The 23,368-nt window shown below is 26.9% G+C and overlaps 2 protein-coding genes across 2 annotated transcripts; both read right to left on the minus strand.

Moving 5' to 3' along the window:
- Nucleotides 1-6,169: 6,169 nt before the first annotated feature.
- LOC124829009 (ethylene-responsive transcription factor RAP2-3-like) lies at nt 6,170-8,312 on the minus strand. The gene is made up of 2 exons (XM_047302428.2): nt 8,051-8,312; nt 6,170-7,195 (listed from the first exon to the last, which is right to left on the minus strand). Exons 1-2 carry the CDS (start codon nt 8,223-8,225, stop codon nt 6,675-6,677), a joined length of 696 nt encoding a protein of 231 aa, XP_047158384.1. The 5' UTR covers nt 8,226-8,312; the 3' UTR covers nt 6,170-6,674.
- Nucleotides 8,313-16,003: 7,691 nt separating this feature from the next.
- LOC124829013 (exopolygalacturonase-like) lies at nt 16,004-18,098 on the minus strand. Its single transcript, XM_047302431.2, has 5 exons — nt 17,892-18,098; nt 17,493-17,816; nt 16,821-17,110; nt 16,412-16,631; nt 16,004-16,314 (listed from the first exon to the last, which is right to left on the minus strand). Exons 1-5 carry the CDS (start codon nt 18,096-18,098, stop codon nt 16,096-16,098), a joined length of 1,260 nt encoding a protein of 419 aa, XP_047158387.1. The 3' UTR covers nt 16,004-16,095.
- Nucleotides 18,099-23,368: the final 5,270 nt, after the last annotated feature.

Below are 23,368 nucleotides of genomic sequence, written 5' to 3' on the forward strand. Positions count from 1 at the left end.
TTATATCTTGTATTTGTTAAGCACTATTCTTTATTTAATACATTTTAGTGTAAAGACATTATATAGTTGAAATCAAATGATTAAATACATATATTATATAAAAGATATAACATCGTCAGATGGAATAATATTTTTAACGAATTTCTACAGGGAATATTGTACTGATCCAACATGACAAAAAAGATAATAAGATAAAGTAAACTACATATATTATGGGTACATTAAACAACTAATTAAAATAGAATAAAATAATTGATCCTATCTTAACATATATTCTATATATCTTGACTACCAAAACTAAATTTTGTTCTTAATACTTAAACAAAACATACAGAACGGATAATTCCATAAATCCTTTTTGAAAACGCAAAACGTGAAAGCATAATTAATTTCGATTGCCACTGCCATATTCAGTGCAATTTTTTGTCTTGTTTTCTTTCCTTTTGCTTTTAGCATTGAAAGACAATGGAATCTACTGCATATATGAAAAGGACACTTTGAACAACTACGTTAAATATCTGATTATACTATGTATGGGGTCCCACTGATGTTGGGAGGTCAAAAGTTAGGACATCCATTGTTGGTTCATGCACCTTCTAATTTTTCTGTTCTTTTTTCAACTTAAAAATTATTGAATTGTATCTGAGTCTCTAATGTGTCATGCATCGTCAACTCGAAAGATTATATGCATCGATTTAGAATAGCTGCACATGTGCATGTTCAAAAAGTTTACATATTGTTCTAGTTACATTTCGTGACGAAGTTTCCTCTTACGTAGTTTTATAATACTATATTGTCTGCATGTTTCTCTTTCAAACTATTCTTGTTCATATTTGACATGCTGCTTCTCTTTTCTTTTATTTTTCTTCCATTCTTTCCAAAAACATTCGTACGTGATGCACAGTCAAAGAACACAAGGGCATAGAAATTTATGTGCTTTTGACTGTCAACTGTGTAATGGTCCAAAGGTTTCTCGATCGAGAAACAAATGTTGAAAATCACACAACGACTAAAAATAAAACAAATTTATAATATATAAGTGAGTGCAAATGTCATTTTACAAGTTAGTTTTGTGGGGATGAGTTAGACTTAAAGCTCACTTCTTGATATAATATCAAAATCATGATAGACTACCTTGAAAGTTCCACTTCAACTAGAGATAAAACAAATTTATAATATATAAATAAGTGCAAACCTCACCTTACAAATCGGTTTTGTGGGATGAGTTAGGCTTAAAGTTCACTTCTTAATATGATATCAGAGTCGCGAAATTTATGTGGACATTCTGTTCCACCCACTATATGATTGTTATCGGACCATCTTGGAAATCTCACATCGACTAGAGATAAGAAAAATTTATAATATATAAATGGGTGCAAATCTCATCTTACAAGCCGTTTCTGTGGGATGAGTTTGACTTAAATCTCATTTCTTAATAACAAAATCAATAAAATTCATTTAACTAATGTTTTTCGAACAAATAAAAAAAAGGCAGAACTTCTTACCATTTTATTTAAAAATAAAACCGTCCCCAAATTCTGTAATGTTAGATTTATTTTTAGTATAATTCTTATGTTGAGGATGGCAATCCATGCTTTTAGTTTTGAACTGATTATTACCTGGTCAGCCTGCACTGGCTAGTTTTCCTAAGTAAAATTGTTTTTCTATTGATAATGAAACATCGTCAAAATGTTGGCTGGGAATGGGGAAACAATAATGCAATTTTTAACACAGCGAAAATGACTAATAAATCTAATCGTACGAAAAATAAGTTCCCTAAATAAGAAGATATTTTAATGATATGTAATTTCTCTTCGTATAAAAATAATAAAATAAAATAAATAAACACAGAGAATGAATGAAAGAGTAGACTAATAAAAATTACTTTTTATAAACCTTAAACAAAATCAAGGAAAAATATTAAACTAATTAATTTATTAGCATAATAATTTTTCTTACAAAAAATATAAAATTTTTAAATTACTTATGTTTACAAAAATGCATGCACCTACTTCTCAAAATCTCTAAACATTCTTTTCCAAAAAATTTCAAAACATAAATGATCCTATAAATTCATCATAAATAAAAGTCTACACCTATAAAAAAAAACTATTTACATATTTATTTTAACTTTCTCTCAAAATATCAACATGAAGACCAGAATAACTTTTACACGATTTTACCTTAAGCCAAACTAACACATAACTTACCCTATTAGATCATTAAGTGAAGCCACCTTATCCTCTTTTGAATGTTGAAAAGTTTTAACACAAAAGAAATAAAAATAAATAAAGTATTTTTTTTGTTATGCTATTTTGTAGTTAAGGATGATAGGAAAGAGAATGTGACTTGGACTTTGTTTCTCAAATAAAATGTTTTACTTATTTATGTCTTTTTTTTTTCCTTTTATTTATTTGTGTCTTTATTTCTTTCAATATTATAATTGAATATTGAATTTCTGATTATAGATGTTCTCATAATTATATATATTGTTTTAAATATTAATTCAATATTTTTTCTATAAAATATTAAAATCATATTTAATTGTAATGTTTTAAATATTAACTTTTTTTATAAAACATAAATATCAAACATGATATGATCTCAAAGATATTTAAGATTAAAAGGATATGCATTATAAATATTAAAATAAAATATCAAATAAAAAATGGCATAAAAATGGTGATTAGAAAAAGAGAAAATAATCGAAATCTCATACCTTTTCTCATTTTATGTAAATGTTGAAAGAGAACATACATTGTTGGACTTGAAATATGAAGAATGAAAAATGTGTAACCAGACAAAGGTTTTTTAAATGAAACAAAAATAAAACTAAAAACCAGAGAGAGAATAAAAGAAAATTTTATAAGTTATTTAAAAAACTAAATGTTTATATAATTGAATATTTAAAATTGATAGTTATACGTTTTAATTAATAAAAATTAAAATATTAAAAAGAAAGAAAAGAAATGAAATGATTAAAGATATATCTTAAAAAAGTAATTTAATAAAGTTAAAAATAAATACAATAAATATTGTGAGTTTCAACCATAGCAAAACAAAAGTATTTGTTAGACCATTCAACCATATATAAATTATTGATCTATGTTGGACCATACGTTTGATACATAGATAATAGACTTTATTAGCTGTTCTATTTCTATGATGATAAAAGAAAAATACTTGCAACTTATATAAGAATCTTATTTAATATTCTAAATAACTTTTTTTACATGTGATCACAATAATCTATAATCTATTATTATTATTTAATGTACCAATATATTTTTTTATTGTCGTTGTTTGGTAATGTTTCTATTATTATGAAGCAAACTATATCATATTACTCTCTTTTATTACGTATTTCCCAATTCCTTTAATATTTTAGATATATATTAACATAATAAATTACGTCTTTTCAATAAATTTTATTAGAATAGTCTCATTCTTATATTTATTTTATACATTAATTATTGAGAAAATTGTTGCGTTTTAGTTCATGTTTGATTGATTCACTTGTTAACTGAGAACAGTTTAGGAAATATGGTTTATCTTTTTTTATTGGTATAACAGCTGATTCTTCTTTTAGTTAGTCAACTTTTTAGTGTTAGATAATTGCTCTAATTACTATGCTAATTTTTGCATGCGTTTATTAAGACTGTTTGTATAAAAAAAAAATCATTTTCCTTAATCTCTTTTACAATATCTTAAATATTAATTCTGTATTATAATATTTAACATGTTAGTTGCTGAAAACTTCTCAATCTCCAGTATCCAACAGAAATAAAACCACTAATTAAAACAAAATTATAAATACTAAACTTTCACATAATTTTATGATGAAAATAATAATATATTTTCCCCCCTCAATTGATATGTTTATTTTTTTCTATTTTATCAATAAATTTTAGTTATTAAGATTAAATTAGATCTGTGTTAATGAATGGAATTAAACTCATGATCTTCAATTTTCCATTCTATCCTTACTACCAAGTGAATCTTATTTCTTATATAGTTTTGTGTTAGTAAGTTTCTCCTACTGTTTCTTCTATTTTATTCTCAAACTAATTTTATAATTTTAAATATGTTTGCAGTCTTTGAAATTATATTTTTCTTTGGTTACTTTGTGTAGCTTTTCATTTCACTGGATGGTTATATATTCTTAAATATTCTTACATTATTAAAACAACCATCAATTTTGTCAGCAAATAAGTTTTTTTTATTAATTGTTATAGTTAAAATAAAACCAAATTTTAACTGGATTACGTAACTTAATGAATATCATGTTCACAAATTGAGAAGTGACTATTTAAATAAAATAAAATATTACATTCCCTACGTATACTATTTATCATAATTGCTGTGAAAAAGATATTCATCATAGTGTACTAATTTTTTTCCTAAAATATTTTTTTTGGCTGTTTTATAGTCTTGAGATGTTTTTTATTCAATATATCTTTCATCGATGACATAAGAGCAGTTGGCAGTTCACTAATTTATCACACGACGACCATGTATATAATTTTTTTTAATGAAATGATTATTTAATTGGTTGTCAATAAATATGACATTTAAATATGCAATAAAAATGATCCAATTTAATAAATATATATTTTTTTAGCATTTTACCTTCAATGATATTTCAAAAACAATATAAAATAAAAAGAGAGACTTTCAATGAATTAAAAAAAATTATCTTCCCACATTTTATATACAATATTGATCAGTACGTATTCAAAATATTTGATTATATTTACTTCTTTATTATGACATAATTTCAATAAAATACATAATAAATAATATATTTAATTATTTTATTTTTGTATGATAGCTAAAATCATATGAACTAAATTAATATGACACTTATACACGATATCAATAAGTCTATCTAGTAATCAATAATACAAACTGCTATAAAAAAGTATCACAAGAGATAGTCGAAGATACAAATAAAATGTAGGATATATAAGAGAAGGAAAATGATAATATTTGTGTTTATTATTTACGCGTAACACATCTGATTAAAAATTTGTATTTAAATGCAGATACGAAAATGATATACATATACACAAGCATTTATTTTAAAATATAATTCAAAGGACACATGGCTAAAGTGAAAGAGAAATTACATTTGTAGGTAATAAATTTAATACTTTCAACTGTATAAATTGCAGCAAACTATTTTGAATCCAACAAGTGAAATAAATAAGCATTTGAAAAGAACAAAAACAGAGTCAATATATGTAAGTTAAATTTCCAAAGTCAGAAGATAGATACATAGCGATTTATATATTAATAACAAGTTGATGTTTGTTCTTTATCAGAGGAATATCAATATTGCAATCATGTTTAACCAAAATCTTAATTTTTTATTTCAAATTGCTATATATTAATAGTATGATCCATGTAGATGAGGACAAAACTTAGCAAATTGGAATAACTTTTAAGTGATTTCATAGGTATAAGTTAATTCTTAATGGAACAGAGGAAAATAACATTTACATATGCTAATGCATAATATAAATAAAGGAAGCACATGTCACAAAAATTCTGATTATTTCACATTATTTATTGTCAAATGCAATTTCTCTTTTTAATTACAAAAATCAAACCTGCTCGTGCTGGATGAACATTTGAATCTCACCAATAAAATATCTCAGTACATTATGATTGAAATAGTAAAAGTGGCACTCCAAACAAGACTCGTATTTATTGCATGTCTATTTTACTTTTTTTTTATGTAAATAGATGTTTTTGAATTAAATGACTAACAATTGTGTTTGATAAAACATAAAGGTGAAAAAAAATAAATAAATAATTATATATTTAATTTAGGAAACTGATCCATTTCCAAGATAATTACTCATCAGTAACTAGGCATAACAGTTACTCCCACCCTATATTTCCTCTTTGTCTATCTCAATTCTGAAAATAATTTATTAGAATGGAACAATCTATTGTATTTTTTAATTCTTACATAAACAACCTTAAAAGATAAAAAACAAAAAAGAATAGAAGGAGTACTAATAACGGAGTGGGCATAATAGTTTAATCACATATTATTAACAAGTAGCTTTATTTAAATAATTAACTAAACATACATGTTAAGACAATCGAACTTGGTCCACAAAGTAGACATCAGATTCATGCACCACAATCAAAAACTAGGTTTGCAGAAAACGACAAAGTAGCACCATATAATAATGCCATTAATATTATTTACAACACCAACAAAACACATTTAGAATCATAAATACGCCCTAACTTACCTTTATTAATACACGATAATCTTCCCGCTAATACGGTGGACCTGATTTTTCAAACATTCGACCGTCCAAGGCACGAGCTACCAAAGCTAGCGAGAAGAAGGGACAACACAACATAAACTGGAAGAAAACATACCAACATAGTTTTATACAACATATAGAAAACACCCCACATGTTCGATAATCTTTCCTATAAAAACCCCAAGAAGAAAACAATAAAATAAATCGAGATTTAATCACAAATTAAAACCAACTTATGTATTTTAATTTTCAAAAGATGGACAATAAAACTCACATAAGCCGATTTTAATTTGTAAGAAAAACCTCAGTTTATTTTATTTTTATTATTTCTTCTAATAATACAAGTTTTTAAGGAAAACGTTTATCTAAACATGTTATTATTCTCCTCTAATAAACTAGATTACGGTTGGCCACAACGACGTCGTCGAGCATCCACAAGTCATCCATCACGTAACCGTTGTCCCATTCCACACCATTGTTGGGCAGAGGCTGCTCATTCTCTAAGCCAAGAAAGAGTTCAAGTTGTTTGAGGTCGAGTTCCTCTCCTCCGCTGCTGTCTCCGCTGTAGGAGACGGCGGAAGGCGGTGGTGCGGTGGAAGAGGAGCTGCTCTGTTGAGGGAGGTCGGGGCTGAGGCAGCGCTTCTTGGAGGGTGGTGGAGTGTCGTCGGGGAAGTTGAGTTTGGCCTTGTCACCACGGATGCGTTTGGCGGCGGCGTCGTAGGCTCTGGCGGCTTCCTCGGCGGTGGGGAAGGTGCCGAGCCAAACGCGGACACCCTTGTGTGGGTCCCTTATTTCTGCAGCCCATTTCCCCCATGGCCTTTGCCTGATTCCTCTGTACACGTTCTTGCGAGCACGCTCACTCTTCTTCCCTGCATCCACGCTTTTCTTCTTCTTGGCACATGATTCCACTGCCACGTACAGACAAACAATGCGTTAATCCTTGCCACACTTCCCACCATACAAACTTCTTCCGTTAATGGCTGTTTTTGTTTTAGGGACACGTTCTTTCTTCTGTCATAAAGTTTGCTTTTAAAAAACTCATAAGCTTTTTCCTTTTTACCATTACCATTCAACTGCAAGGAAAAACGTGAACAAAAGAAACGCTTGCGTCTTCTCATTTTTTATTGTAAATTGGTGGAAAAGCTTCAACTTTACTCCATTTTCTCTCTAACTTCATCAACACACACCACTTCTTTATCTACCACCACAAACCAAACCCCAAGGTAAACAAGAAAAAAAAAACTCTTTTTAGGCCACCCAATGATAACTTCATCTTACTTTTCATCATCGTTCAGAAAATAAAATCATCAGTGGCAACTCAACATCAAGCAGATACTTTTTTTTTTCGAAATAAAAAAAATAGACACTACACAAAGATATCTTATTTTTCGATTGCATGCTGTATTATCCATAGATATTAACAAAATTAGTAACTCAAGGCAGAATCTTTACATTATAAACTATAAAAAACTCATAGGTTTGTGGTTGATACAGAAAAGAAAAAACTTATATATCATTTTTGGATTAAAAAGAGATAAAAAAGAAAGTTAAAACCTTGGATCTTTTTTGAATTATGTCCACTCAAAACAGTAGCAAACAAGTTAATTGACTGGGTAACAAAAATTCAGACAGGTAAGTCGGAACATGGGGGAAATAGAATAGGCACATGGAACAACCTAGAACAAGAATAAAAAGATAAACTGGCAGCGATAGGTAGGTAGGTGTAAAAAATTGAACTTGATTTAGATTAGGTAAGAACTAACCCTTTTTGTCTGAGATTACGGGGAAGGGTGGTTGGCGTTTGGAAGTGGTTGTGGTGGTGATGTCGAAGCCGAGGAGGTCAGAGAAAGGGTCTAGCTCGGACCACAGCTGCTCCGCGGCGACTTTACGGTCACGCTTGACACCGATGAAGTCGGAAATAATTGCACCTCCACACATCTTCTTCTTCTTCTTCGGAGAATAACAACTACTGGCACTGTGAGTCTCGTGACGAACATCAAATGAGCAAGTGAGGGAGGAGAAGACGATGGATGTACGAATTTATATAGAGAGCTTGGGTTGAGTTGATTCTGGCGTGTCCTGTGGGTCCCACTTGAGACCTGAATCATAGAATGGTGTGTGGTGATCAGACGGTGGAGACTGAGGGGTGGTGACGTGGCGGAAATTGGTTGGTTTGGATGGAGACGGTTCTGCGCCTTGTTTGTTTGGGCAGAGACGTATTTAACGCTCGTCGCCATGATTTAACGGCAGAGATAGATGAAACGGGCTTTTGGTGGGACCAGTGCGTTTTGGAGTTACGTTGGTTTCATGTGTCACCCTCGAAGTGAGCAATAATAACGCTTGAAGCCATTGATGCAACGTTACTGCTATCAACCAATCACTTACCAACCACTGTGAATTTTTTTTTTCTAGGTTAAAAGTGCTTTTAACTTTCACTGCTCTCTTCATCCTAGGGATAACTTGAAAGGAAATCACTGCACGTGAAAGTAGATCAGAACAAAAATAATAAAAATAATAATAAATGCAAATATAAATGTATAAGAATAAAGTTTAAAACTGGTGGGGTTAAACTTGAAGAATATATATATCTGAGATAACTAAGAGTATTTGATTTTAGTATTATACACGAATAGTAAACTAAACTAAATATAAAATTTAATTTAAAAGTAATATAAGATTTCTAAAATATATTTTAAAATAAATAGTATCATTATAATACGATGATATTCCAGATTTATTATCTGCAATATAAGCTCTTCTTCTTTTCTAGTTTTCATTCAAAGAGTAATAAATAATGATAATTCAAAATATAGAGCATTTTCATTCATTTCCTTTTCTAGAGTTTTTCTTGTATCTTTTCCATATGCATATAAAAAAGAAAGGTAATATCAGTTGAAGACAAATCCATGCACTGGGAATATTTAATGGCAAGAAAACGAAAGTAGAGTGCAGTAAGAGTAGGAATACGCATAAGAAAGGTAAGTATATGTAAAAATGTACGTATATAACGTACAGTACGTACACGAACATCCCAAACATGAAAAATAACGTAAGCATAGAGATAATACAGGTTGTAAAATTGTAATAAAAAGAAGATAAAAAAAAGAAAATTTGCAGAAGAAAACAAACGAGTTGCAGAGTCTTTGACATGGCATGCATACACGCAAACAAAGCGAAGGACTTTGAGATGAGACTTATCAAACTGCATGCATCAAACGCTGTCTCCTAACCGATTTATATGAACACCTTAAGATAATTATGTGAAGAACAGATAAATAAATAAATTAACGAAAATGCTTCAGAAAATGAAATAAAAAACATATATATTTTCAACCGCCATGCCCTTTTGCAAAGAAAATATATGAGGTCCCCTACTTAGCTTGATAAGATTACATTGAGTTGATTTTTAGTATATCATAATCATATACTACTATTTATTTTATAATGAGCTTCGCATTTCGAAGGTTTGTGTTTTTATTTATTTATTTATTTTTTGTTTCTTGTTTGCAAGTTGTTAAAGTTGAAGATATTTATTTCTCAGCCGTAATTATAAATTGGGCATGATCACCTTTTTCTTATTAAGGTTGGAAAATGAAAATGAAACAATGAAAATGAAAATGAAAATGAAAAAGTGGTCCTGCTTAGGATCTCAGTGGAGTGCGACAATTTTGGGATTGTATATATCATCTCGTCATTCCAACCTCACTCATTATTCACAACCAAAAACCATCATATAAATTTTTTAATATTTAAATATAACGATTAATTTGTAGTAAAGTATGAGAAATGAAATTAGTCTTTATAAGTTATGTGTAAACTGAAAATAAATTGAATTTAGAGAATATAAGTGAGTGTATATTTTGTATTATATGTTGAATTGATAAAATTGAATTGGGATTAAAATCTCTTTCTTAAAATGATATTAGAATTATTATTAGAGATTATTTTAATAAAATTTGTTGTTTTATATCTACTAAAAATAAAGTAATTTTTTTAGAATATATAAATAAATATAAATTTCATTTTATAAATTAATTTCATAAGGTTAAGACACATTTAAAATTTACTTTTTAATATTTTTATCAATAAAATATATATTAAAAATCTTTAAATAGTTCAACTATGCTTTAGAAACTAAAATTGTGAGAAATCTAGTTACAAACTTATTTTTCGTAAAAGTAACCTTGGCAGCAGGTATTTAGAAATTAAGTCTAAAACAATTAAAAATAATGCATATATGAAATTTGAATCATTTAGTTTTTCACTGTATTTGTATTTGACTTTATGTGGATTCGATTTTGTTGATTGGTATTGTCTGCAGCGATCAGAATGATTGAAAATGGTGGACCCATGCAGAAGTAGGGTGGGCCCAAGTAGTCAAAACTGCTTACAGAAATCTTTGAGTTCAGCTGGTTTTCTCACAAATAAAACAAACACAATGTATGATTTAAATTTGAATTTAAATTAATTTTTATGCTATGTAAAATATATCAAATTTTAGTTTTTATGAAAACATTTTTTTGCTTTTTGAATTTTAAAATGTTAAAAGTTTCGTTTCTTATACTGTTGTTATACCCGTTAAATGCACGCATTTAGTAAAAAGTTTAGTGATGATTTTCAATAAAGTTAAATAACTCATTGTTATTTCTAATTTTTTTAATAATTTTTATATGCACTGTGTAAATTTTTATGATAAAATTATCAATGTTGTATAAAATTGATTATATATTTATCATGTATGACATATGAGACTTGTAGGAACAACAAGGACATCCATGATTTCCAATATAAAAAGATTTAGAAAAAAAAATTATAATTGATTATTGAGTGTTCTTGTTTAGAAGCAAAAACGAAATTCCTAACTTAAATAAGGTTTCCACAACATCTAGAGAGAAAAGAAAGGGAGAAAAATAAAAATTTATCTGATTATTACTTCTAAATGATAACTTATAATATATTTAATAATCCAAAACGATAGAACTTGGTGAAGATGTTCGTCAATGTTTCATTCAAGCGAATGGAAGAAGATGTTTGAATTTTCTCGCACACAATGTGATAGTTCAGGTCAATGTGTTTTGTTCACTCATGAAAACTTTAATTGCGAAGAAGACTTTAATTTCTTTTTTGTATAACTTATGTCATTCGTATTCTGTCCTGACTTCAACATAAAACTGAGGTTCACTACTAGTGGATATGACTAAGCTGTACCTCAAGTGTTTTTCAAATAAAGAGTTATAAGACAGAACATTAGACATATGATGTGGAGTTTTGAAACTATTTTTTGTACATAGATTTTTTGATGAAGATCGGTTAATCTAATGTATGTAGTCATTAAGTTATCCAAGATTTCTTCTAACTTTGGTTGACCTTTTGTAGTTGTGATTTTCTTCACTCTCAATAGAATTTGTTATGTTGTTGTTGAGATGGTCTGCATTTTCAGTTTGACTCAGTTATACATTTTGGCCATTGTTGTCATTCTGACTTTTTGCTTTAACAAGATTCTAATGACATATAATGTCATTAAGTAAAACATTTTCATTTTCTCTAATATAGTGTATCTCAATAATATTTTCATAAAATATAACATTACTACTTATAAAAATCTCCTTAGTAATTTTGTCAAACATAATGTAACTTTTCATATCATTCCTATAATCAAGAAAAACACTATTTTTTAAAACAAATTTGTTTTGGTTATTTTAAAAAGTGGAAGCAAAACAAAAATAACCAAATATTTTTAAGTCTAGATAAGTAGAAGAAACATCATACATTAAGTCATATGAGATCTTACCTTTAAGAAAAAAAAAAGACAACCTATTTATCAAATAAATTGCATAAAAAATAACATAAGACCAATATGCCTTATGAACATTAGACTTAAAAAAGTAAACTAAGAATTTTATTCATTAATGTTTGTGTTCCATAGTTTTATTGAAAAAAATTCAACACAACTCTTTTTTGTGATTAATAGAGTTATATATAAAACTATCTTATTAATCTATATATACTCAACAATCTATTTAATTGAAAAATATTGACCTTACTTTTGAAACTAAATTTACGTAATATTTATTAATGTTTCGAATCAATAATTATATTTTTAGAGATTCTAAATTCCTTATCAGCTAATTATGAAAATACAAAATTATTTATCCTGTTAAATAGTATCTGAGAAACTACATTGTATAATATCAATATAGAATACGTTAAAAAAAATCTTAAATAAATATTATACATATTTTAAGTTAAACAGGCTTAATTTCTTATTTTGAATTTATATGTTATGAAAACCGTAAAAAAGGAGAGGAACTTAATCAAAATCGGAACTTTTTATAATAATAAAAAATAATTTTAAATTATAAATTTTAAAATGGTTAAAAAAATGTATAAAATGAAAATCAAGTCACTTTTATTTAAAAACATATTACGTCTAGAATAATTTTTAAAATTGGTATATATAATTTTTTTAAAACTTATTTATGTTCTCGAAATTGTATTTTTCTTCTTAGTATTATTATGAAAAAATACACTTTTAGTTTCGATTAATAATTAACTTTAACAGGCAAAAACATAATGTCGAATTTGCATCACACATGGTCGAACTCTAAAGCCAGTAACGGTAAATCATTAATATTTTTGAAGACCGATTATAAGTAATGTTGACTGCGTCAATGTTACTTTATCACTAACTTTTAAATTAATTTTTAATTAAAACAATTTAATGTTAACTAAATGGATGACAATGTATTTTTCATTTTAAAATTTATTTAATTTAACTTTGGTTAAGCTGATGTTAAATTAAATTAAATTTTAATATTAATTTAATTTAAACTAGTTGAAATATTTAAAAAGATTGGCATACAACATTTTCCTTTCCAATAAAAATAAACTAAAATTTATTGCAATGGATGAAAGTGATGAAAGTTGATGACAAAAAGAAAAGAATATGATGAAGGAGATAAATATAGAGTGATTTACATTAAAAAAAATGTGAGAAATGAAAATTGTAAAAAAAGATATTTTTCATCTTTAAAATTGAGTTTTTAAATTAAAAATAATTTATAATTTCTATTCGGTTTCATGACAATACACAAATTTATAATAATAAAATTTATACTAACTTAAGTAAACATCAAAGATATGTGTTATTATATTATATTATTATCAGTTTATTTGATGATAACTTAAATAAATAATAAATTAAAATAAAATCAGTATTGATCATATTAGTTTAAATAATTATAATATCAAAAATAGAAAATATCAATGTTAATTAGATCAAATTTTAATATCAATGTTAATTAGATCAAATAATTTTATATTATATTTTTTAAGTAATCTTTGTTTTGAAAACTGAAATTTCATTATAATTTTATTTTTAAAAGACGTTTCAAATAATAAGAAGAAAAAAATATTTAAATTCTTTTAAACATTAACTCTTAAAAATTATGAAACTATTAGATATAATAAAAACACAAACTTTAAATGGAGATTAATAAACCAATTGGTAGATGCTAAAACAAATACTTTTATTTTTAATAAAAGTAACATTAATTTAAAGTTGCTTAAGATAAATTTATTCTTCAAGCTAAGCAACACGCACATTTTATATTATACAAAGTTTAAATTAAAGAGCAATTCTACGCATTTTAATTTTTTTTTAAATAATCTTTTAAGTTATTTTAGAATCAATTGAATCAACTTTAATAATATTATATTTTAACTAACACTATTATTTACAAATTGTTTTTAATATATTTAGGTGTTATGATTTTTTATTTTTAAAGTATGTATTTTATTCAAATTAAGTTTCCACACTAATAACATATTTTTGTTATCGTAAAAGTGTATCATTGAATAATAGTAATTCTATCGGTGTTTGTGCTACTCTCATCAAACGTTCTACTTGTGGATGACGACAAATATATAAAAACGGTGTAATTCTATTTAAAATTTATGAAAATGGACAAATATTTAAAGAAAAATAACGAGTATAAATAATTTCTATTTATATACATAACTTTAGAATGAAGAATTAAAGTTTAATTTTGGCTTTAAATTTATTTTTGTCGCACTTAAAATTGTGTTTTATAGAACGACTTCATCACATTTTTTAAAGTTATGTTGGTAAAGATCTTTTCATAGTTTTTTTTTTAAATTGTGTTTAATAGCATGCTTTATGTTTAGTAGTATTTTTTTTTGTAGTTAGATGTAATTTTCTGAATTTTATTTATTTGAATGTTTTAAAAAAAATAATTGACTATGATGTTGTAATTGCTTTTATAATTTTAGTTAATTTAATTAATTAATCAAATTATTTATGTAAACTGAATGTAATTTGAGAAAATTTAAAACACTAATGCAAAATATATTTTTCATTGCAATAAAATATAAATTGAAATGAAAATAAATTTTGAATCATGACAAATATGCAATGTTCAGACTAATAGTATAAAAACGGCTTATAACGTCTTAAGATGATATTATAGTATTTTGAAATTTGAAATTTGTTTTTTTTAGATTTATTGTATATCTATTCGATTGATTTTTTATTAAATTTATTGTGGTAGAGGTAATCAGACTATCGGATTATTCTTATTTAAAAAGATTGTATGTGAATTAAAAATAAAATAAATTTATAAGTAAATGTAGAGGTGGACTAAATTTAAAACTCACCTTTTAAAAAATAATCATAAAATTGCACAAACACAAATTCTTCAAAATACATTTTTTAATCGACTCTAATCAACCTTAATTTTTATTTGAGTAATTGAGCAATTTGAATTTTAAGACGTACATGTCAGAAATGGTTGCATTTCATGACCAATTGGACCCTTTAAGGTTCCTATTATTCTCTTTTTTGGAAACCCATTATCGTTGCAGTGCTAGAAAATGTGAAATATAGCTCAATGATGGATTAGCTGAACAGAGAAGGCTTATTATCTTATGTTAACTCAACTGAATAAAAATCTAAATAATTTTAAAAAAATGTTTTAATCGAATTTAGTTGTTTTTCCTGTTCTGAGTGTATGGTCAGGAGTATATATATTATATATATATATATATATATATATATATATATATATATATATATATATATATATATATATATATATATATATAATATATCATTGGTTGTATATTAATAAAACAATAACATAAATTCATAGATCTCTCCGTTCGAGAAATCAAAATAAGAGGATCGAACCATTTCTTCTGACTCTTTCAAATTTGATAAATGTTGGTTGATCATGTATTTCATTCTAGTTCGATGATTCAGAGTATCATTTCCTATTTGATACCTCTGAATTATATATTTGAAGTTGCAATTGAATCGATTCAATACATTTCTTATGTATCCATGGGTGCTATATTGGATTTGAATCAAATTTCGGATCAATCTATATTGATTCACTCCATCGCAAACAATCCATCGAAAAACAATATATTGCAGGAGAACGATAAAATCATTCAAAAGGGACAAAATCATATCTACTTAAACATATGTTGAACATACGTGAATAAAACAATAACATAAATGAATCAAGATTGTTCACAAGACAAGTCTGTTATCTACAGAGACATTCTTTTTACAGTTAAGAAAGTTCTAAGTACTTAATTGTCGTACTTTATATACAATTTGTGATTTTATCTGTACAGAGAAAACTTAACTGGGATTCAAAACCATCCTTAAAAACCTTTTACATGTGCCGCATATTCTCCAATTTGGTCTAATAACTGTCAAAAACATTACTTTTCCTTCCCTCTTTACTGAGCTGCAGAATGCATGCAGTTTAAAGTGAGGCAATTATAGACAACCTGGTGGATTTTGCAAGCCCTTGTAAATTGGTTTAATGTTGGCACATCTAGATCCGGTAGGCTTGGATTTAAGCGACAGGCCTATGTTCTCGAGTTTAATACTTTCACAAGGGAACTTGTCGCTACACCTTAAATCCACTGCAATTGGCGAAGTAGTGGTTCCCTTTATATTAGAAAAAACAACATCTTTTAACTTTACAAGTGAACCCTGCATGGAAATAAATGAATGTTCATATACATGTTAACATGTTCCAAATGGGAAGGCTTGTAATAACGCAGAGAATGACATAAACAAATAAATCAACCTTGCATTTTGAAGAGCATTGATATTCTTGGTCAATGACGATAGGGTTTTTAACATTTTGCATGGTGATGTCACTGAAAGTGATGTTTGATGCATTGCCAGCATACCGATTTGGCCATGTCTTGATTCTCACGCCATTTTCTGTACCAACCATCGACACGTTGTTCACACGAATGTCTTTCACTTCTAGCTCTTCCTCGTACTTTCCAAGACTACCGATACTGCCATGCACATTCAAGACCAAGAAATTAACAGAAAGAAAAGTTAAACAGCAAATTTAAATCTTATCTGCATGATATACACACACCCTTATTACAAATCTAGCAAAATGTTACTGTTTTACTTATCCTTGGCGAATTAAGAAAATGTTGTTTTGACATTACTTACATCAGTGGTGAATTGATTTTTACCTTATACCATGTCCAGGACCACAATTGACATTGTTGATGGAAACTTGGTGGGATCCGTGTAACATGGCAATGCAATCATCTCCAGTTTCAATGGTATTTTTGGCTACTTCAACATCGATTGATTGGCTAATATGAATTCCATCGGTGTTAGGGCTTTCTTCTGGTGCAGTGAGGTTAAGACGTCGGAGTCTGATGTTAGCACAATTAGTCACAAATATGTGAAAGCCTTTGGGGTTTGTGGATTTAACGTTCTGTATAATTCCATTCTTAATTCTGTGGAAATATATACTCTGCATTTCCAAACATACAAAGTTCACTTAGTGCTAAACTCTAAGGATCTGTAGAGATTAAAACCAACATATCTTGGAAGAAAAAAAGACTTATTACATCTGATTTTAAGACTCTAACGAGACTAAAATCACGTTTAGATGATAGTAAACAGTTAATTTTCATTATTTAGTCGAGGTTGAACTTTCAATACACTCAACAAACAACAAATATAGTTTGGATAGACTCTAATCATATCTCTGATACAATGTTAAGAAATGAATTTTAAGTCTAACTCAACCTATAAAACTGACTTATAAGATGAGTTTACATCTGATTTTATATTATAAATTTGTTTTATCTCGTAGAAGGAGTTGGTCTAGGGTTTACGAGATATTGACTTACAGAAGGGTTTCTGACGCAGGTTGCGTCGGGGTCTTCTTTACAGTTGGTAGCCGTTTTCCATGAATTCTTACCGACACCATCAAAAGTACCACCACCGATGATTTTTATACCATCCACGTCCTCAAACAGAAGCCATTCGTTATTCTCATATTCACTGAGATCTGTTGTAGCCGCAATGGTGCCTACAACTTGGATCGTTACGGGCTCTGGAGTAGAACACGGACCTGCGAAAAACATGGAAGAAAGCACAAATGTTCCCTCTGGAACCAGAAGCCTGGCTTGCACTTTGGAGTGGCAAGTTGCTCGCCATGCATCCATGAAAGCCTGAACTTGTAATCAACATCAACAAGGAATTTTGTGTTGCAGTAATAATCATGATTGAAAGAAAGATATATATACCTGAGTGCAGTCAAACTTGCCATTAGCTTTGGCTCCAAAGCTTATGACATTGTTTATCTTTTCCCCAGGAACAAGTTTATCCTGATCTAAGTTTTTATTCTTGTAGATATCAGGACCTGCAACTGGCATTACTTTCTTTGCAGCACCCACATGATAAACCAGTGCAACGTACAGAATAAGAACACTTACTCTCTCTGTCATGTCCATTATTGTACCTAATTAAGTTCTCTCTACATATAATTCTAAGTTTTTCAATTTTCTTTTTTTTTTTCAATTTTTTTGATAAAGCCTCCGGGGAGGCTGGATAGGAGAAAAATGATGTGAACAAAATGATGAAAATGATCCCTTTTTATTTAGCTGAGTTTCTTCAATTTTGGTTGAAACAATGGTTATTACTGGTTTGTAATTTTTAGCATCTATACGAGCGGAGAATGTTAGCTTTTGTGGTTAAGTTTGGTTAAGATAAAATTCGTGATTCTTTTACCTCCTAAATTCTAGCTCTGATTATTACCCTTCTAAAGCAGCCTATATTTTCTCTGGCAATCACTTTCCAATACTCAGAAAAAATAAGAAAGAAAACAAGAGAAGAAAATAGATTTTTGTTCATTTGGGAGGAAAATTATGCGATGTCCCACAAATTTGCTTTTAGTATCTCAAACCAACAGAATATTTACTTAATCTACTATTATTATTGTCACCAATTTGCAAAATTCAAGAGCCTGGTAACTTAATCCGTGTAAAATCATACTATCATCCTTCTTGACTTTCAAAATCTCATTTTCTTTCCAAGAAATTTTCCTCTTGCTCAACGAGCTCACAAGCTTATTCAAAGAGATCAATTAGGAGTTTTCCAACCTATCACACTTGCTAGATATATAACACTCACTCGTTTAGTGATTACTCCTAAAGGTACACTTGTTTAATGAGTCTCTAGGGTGCTCAATGGCCAGTTTTCTGTATATTATTTTTTAAAATTATTGTTTGCTCAGTGAAAGAACTCATTCACCTAATGACCATTCACTCGAGTAAAAAATGTTGAAAGTTACACATTAACTAAAATAAGGTCAATTTATAGTTTATAAGTGGGTGCAAACCTTATCTTACAAGTCGGTTTTGTAGGGTTGAGTTAGGCTTAAAACTCACTTACTAACATGATATCAGAGCCATGGTAAGGAGGTGTGTTGGAAGTCCTACATCTACTAGAAATAAGGCCAATTCATAGTTTAAGCCGGTTTTGTGAGATTGAGTTAGACTTAAAACCTACTTACTAAAAAAAAATCTCAGTTTTTTACACATTTTCACTTAAGCAAGTGAAATTTCACTCAAGCTAATGCTATGCTTCAAGCAGCCAAAAAACTCAAGCTAAAATACATTCGCTTGAGCGTAACTGGGCTCGAGAGTCCCCCTTGTTTCTTGCTAGTATGTGTCTCTCTTGAGCAAATTCTCTCATGCACAATTGGTTTCATCTAAATGGAAATTTCTTTTGTTTCCCATTCTTTTCCAACGTTCTTGTTCCTCTTTTATGTTGGTTTATATTAATTCTTGACTGTGGCTACTTCAAAAAGAAAAAAAAACAATTCAAATTTACCCACTGATAAAATATGTGGATAAGTAAAGTAAGTTTACAAATAATAAAACAGATAAAACTTTCGTCGATAAATTTAATGATGGATTGAAAAAAATTACCAATAAATTTTAAGAAATTTATTATTAATAAATTTACTTAAAGATTTTATCATCAAAAACTAAATGAAAAATTTTGATGTCTATTTTATTAATAATTTTTTTTATGAAAATATCGGTTAATAATAAAAATATATTATCACTGAATTTTAATGGTAGATCCATTATCGATAAAAATATTGAATGATAATTAAAATTCTAAAATTTATCGATAAAAATTATTGATAAATTTTATTTTATTAATGAATTTTTTTGGACGATAAAATTTATTAATAAATATTGTTTTATTGACAATCTTTTTTCGATTGGTAATATAATATTTTTTTGTAATAGAGATACACAAGAAATCATTTTAAATAGAAAAAAAATTGATTAAAATTTAAAAGAATTCAAGTTTCTAAGTATTCAATATTAAGACAATTGCATTAAATTTTTCCACTTAACCACTCGTCCAACCTAAAATGTTGCTTGTCCTCAAACATGGTATCATATCTGATGTGTAAAGAATTTCTAACCTATACCAACTTCAAAAGTGATTTGAAAGAAAACATTACTCGTTTCCAATAACTGACGTCTAAATAGTTGTTTTATTTATGAAAAATATTACAGTCATTTTTTACGTTGGATATTCGAGGGTCAGACGTCTAAAGAGACGTTAAAGGTTTTTTTTGTTGATTACCATGCATACGTAAGTAATTTTCTGAAAATTTCAATTCTACAAGGAGTGATATTCACACCTTCATGTAAAACTGGATACATGTATAAACTTCCATTACAAGAATCATCAAAAGAAACTAGTCATTAACTTAGACAATTACTATCTCTCCAACATATAGTATGTGATTTCATGTCTCTTGGATTCATGATAATAAGATTTTGCAAAATCTATTTGCTCCACCAAGAACGTGTGCCACAGTGAAATTTAAATTACCTGCTGTGAAATCTTAAACAGAGAGACTCTAAGATTTAGAAGAAGAACTGGAAATGTTCACTCTCATTTATTAGCAAAGTTTATACGACTATATATAGTCGTTACAGTAAAATAAAACTGACATAAACCACATTTACATGCCTAGATGTGATCCCTAAAATCAAGGAACTAATTGACTTATTCTTCCTAAATAATAGGAGTTGAGAAACTAAACAGAAACAAATAAGAATAACCGTTGCAGACTTAACACCTGCTTTATCTCTAAATTTATATTATCATTCTCAATAGAGAAAAAACTATAATATTTTCTGCTAAGGATTTTACAGAAGTTACTGTGTGTTAATATTTAAGTCATTTTCTGTTTTTTTTTTCTAATATAAAGAATAGATGATAACGATAGTAGAATATAAGATTCAGTTTACTTTTCATTGTGGAATCTCTCCTTTATTTAAGTGCTTCCTTTTACTTTCCAGCTATACATATTCCTCATCAACATGGTGTAGTGATATGATATGTGATTCCAATCCTAATCTAATTTCAATTCCAAACCTTAAGGCTTTTAATAATTTTTCCTTCCAATTTCACTTGATTGTAAGAATTTAAAATAAATAAATAAGCACTTTTTTTTTCCTCTAGAACTATAAATGAATATTTTGTTTTTTAATATTTTTTATTATAATTTTTCTAAATTATAAATAATTATTTTTTATTTTCAATATCGCAAAGTTATTTATGTACTATACAAAATAATTTCAAGGTAAGGATAGTAATCCTTATGACATAATCAGTTTTTTGTTTTATCGGCATGACATAATGTGAGTATTACCTTTTGCAAAAGTGCTAAGATTCAAAAAATAAATGTTATTTATTTATTTGAAAATTAATTTTAGGGATAGAAATTTATTGAAAAAAATTGACAAACGAAAATTAAACAAATTTATAAAATTTAAAACAGTTTTTTCTTATTTTGTAAAGCTAATAAGAATAATAATTACAAATTTTACAAGATAAAAATCAAGATTTTTTCTATACGAACTAGAAATTAAAACTAACTCATTTATATCTTTATATATATAAAGGGTTTATTTTTTTTTGTCTATATTTGTTTGTTTAATTTTATCTTTCAAATAATAATTTTAAATTAAAATTATTAGTTTATCAATATTATTTTCTTAAGTGTTTGTTTATTTAAATTTAATATTTTCTTACTTTAATATTTTTATAAGTTTAATTACTTTTTTAATTAAAAATTACATATAAAATAAATAAAAATCCCTTATAATAAAATTATAAAATTACTGACAATAAAATTTTATAGTAATAATAATAATAATAATAATGTATATTATTTTTAATATTATAAAAAAAAATAACACTCACTTATTCTGTGCATGTATTAAGAAGAGAATATATTTAAGCCGAAAAAGAACAAAAGCGTAAAAGGGAATCTTTTATATATATATATAAAAATTAGAGTAAAAGTATTAATTGAGAGTGTTTTATAAGTTATTCGTTGAGAAGAATAATTCCAGGAACTTTTTTTAAAGAGAATTTTTACAAATTTCACTCCATCTCTTACTTCATTTCAGTTTTTCGTTTACAACTTTATTTTCAAATTATAATTTTAGGAATTATTTGTAGTTTAAAAAATTTATTACAGTGCAAAATATTATCCTAATTCTAAATATATATTTATTTATAATATAATTTATACGTTAAAACCTATTGCATTATACAAATATACATCATAAAAAATACTATTTTTTTATCATTTTAATTATTAAGCTCAGAAATTCGGAAGTAAGGGAATCCTACGAAAAAGTTTAATATGATTTTTTTTTTCATTTTCCTTTCTATGTTTCAAATTGTACAGAATATAGTAAAATTAGAAAATAAAAATAAAAGAATATAATTACATGTATTTACTATTTTCTAAAATGTTTTTAAATAAATACGTGACATTTTTTCAATAAAGTGAAAAAATTTTAAGTTGGTCTTGCTTTTAAAATATATTTAATTGCGTCTTAATTTTGATAAAGTGACAAAATGAAGTATTTTTTAAAAATAAATTACTAATGATCTTAGGGCACGTGTGAATATATAACTTTTCTAATTTTTAAATATTACGTGTCAGGTTCGTAGTTTGACCACTAACAATATTAGTGTTTCGTGATAATGTGATTGTTTTTATTTAAATTTAGTCTATATGTATCTATTGATTTAATTTCAATTTTATTTTTTTTCCAAAAAGAACACTATTTTCAAATTGTGACAAATATATTATTTATATAGATGTTATAGTAATATCTTTATTAAAAATAATTTTTTAATATATTATATTATTATATATTTATACAAATAATAAAATTGATTCACGACCAAATTTATTATTTATATAAATAATTCTTATAAATAAACACGCGGATTTATAATATATTAACTTTAAATACTTAATTTTTTTGAAAGATTATTTATATTTAATTAGTTTTAATATTATGAAAAACATGAATTAACAAAATATGATTTAATAATATATAATAATGTAATATGTTAAAGACTATTTTTATTATAAAAAAAATACCAATATAACATTTATATAAATAATAAATTCAATTTCAATTTAGAAATGGACAATAGTGTTTTATTTTGAAAAAAATTGAGCATAAATTAAATTAATAGACATATATAAAAATTTAATTGAAATGAATATCATATATCACACCAAATACCTGTGACAACCAAAATTATTTTAAAAAAACAAATTGAAAAATATTAAGAAAATTAAAAGAAAATTTCGTTAATAGTTAGCACAATTGAATATCTATTTTGTTTTTAATAATTATAATCTTTGTCTTTAAAGAAA

Source organism: Vigna umbellata, chromosome 2 (assembly GCF_029865625.1).
Source record: "Vigna umbellata cultivar VRB3 chromosome 2, Vumbellata_1.0, whole genome shotgun sequence".
Classification (NCBI taxonomy): Eukaryota; Viridiplantae; Streptophyta; class Magnoliopsida; order Fabales; family Fabaceae; genus Vigna; species Vigna umbellata.

Coding starts and splice junctions, on each gene's coding strand:
- LOC124829013 (XM_047302431.2), bottom strand. CDS start 18,098: ATGGACATGACAGAGAGAGTAAGTGTTCTTATTCTGTACGTTGCACTG. Junction 17,817..17,891: donor GCAAGTTTGACTGCACTCAG/GTATATATATCT, acceptor TTACAAGTTCAG/GCTTTCATGGATGCATGGCG. Junction 16,632..16,820: donor GGTCCTGGACATGGTATAAG/GTAAAAATCAAT, acceptor TGTGCATGGCAG/TATCGGTAGTCTTGGAAAGT.
- LOC124829009 (XM_047302428.2), bottom strand. CDS start 8,225: ATGTGTGGAGGTGCAATTATTTCCGACTTCATCGGTGTCAAGCGTGAC. Junction 7,196..8,050: donor CGTAATCTCAGACAAAAAGG/GTTAGTTCTTAC, acceptor TGTACGTGGCAG/TGGAATCATGTGCCAAGAAG.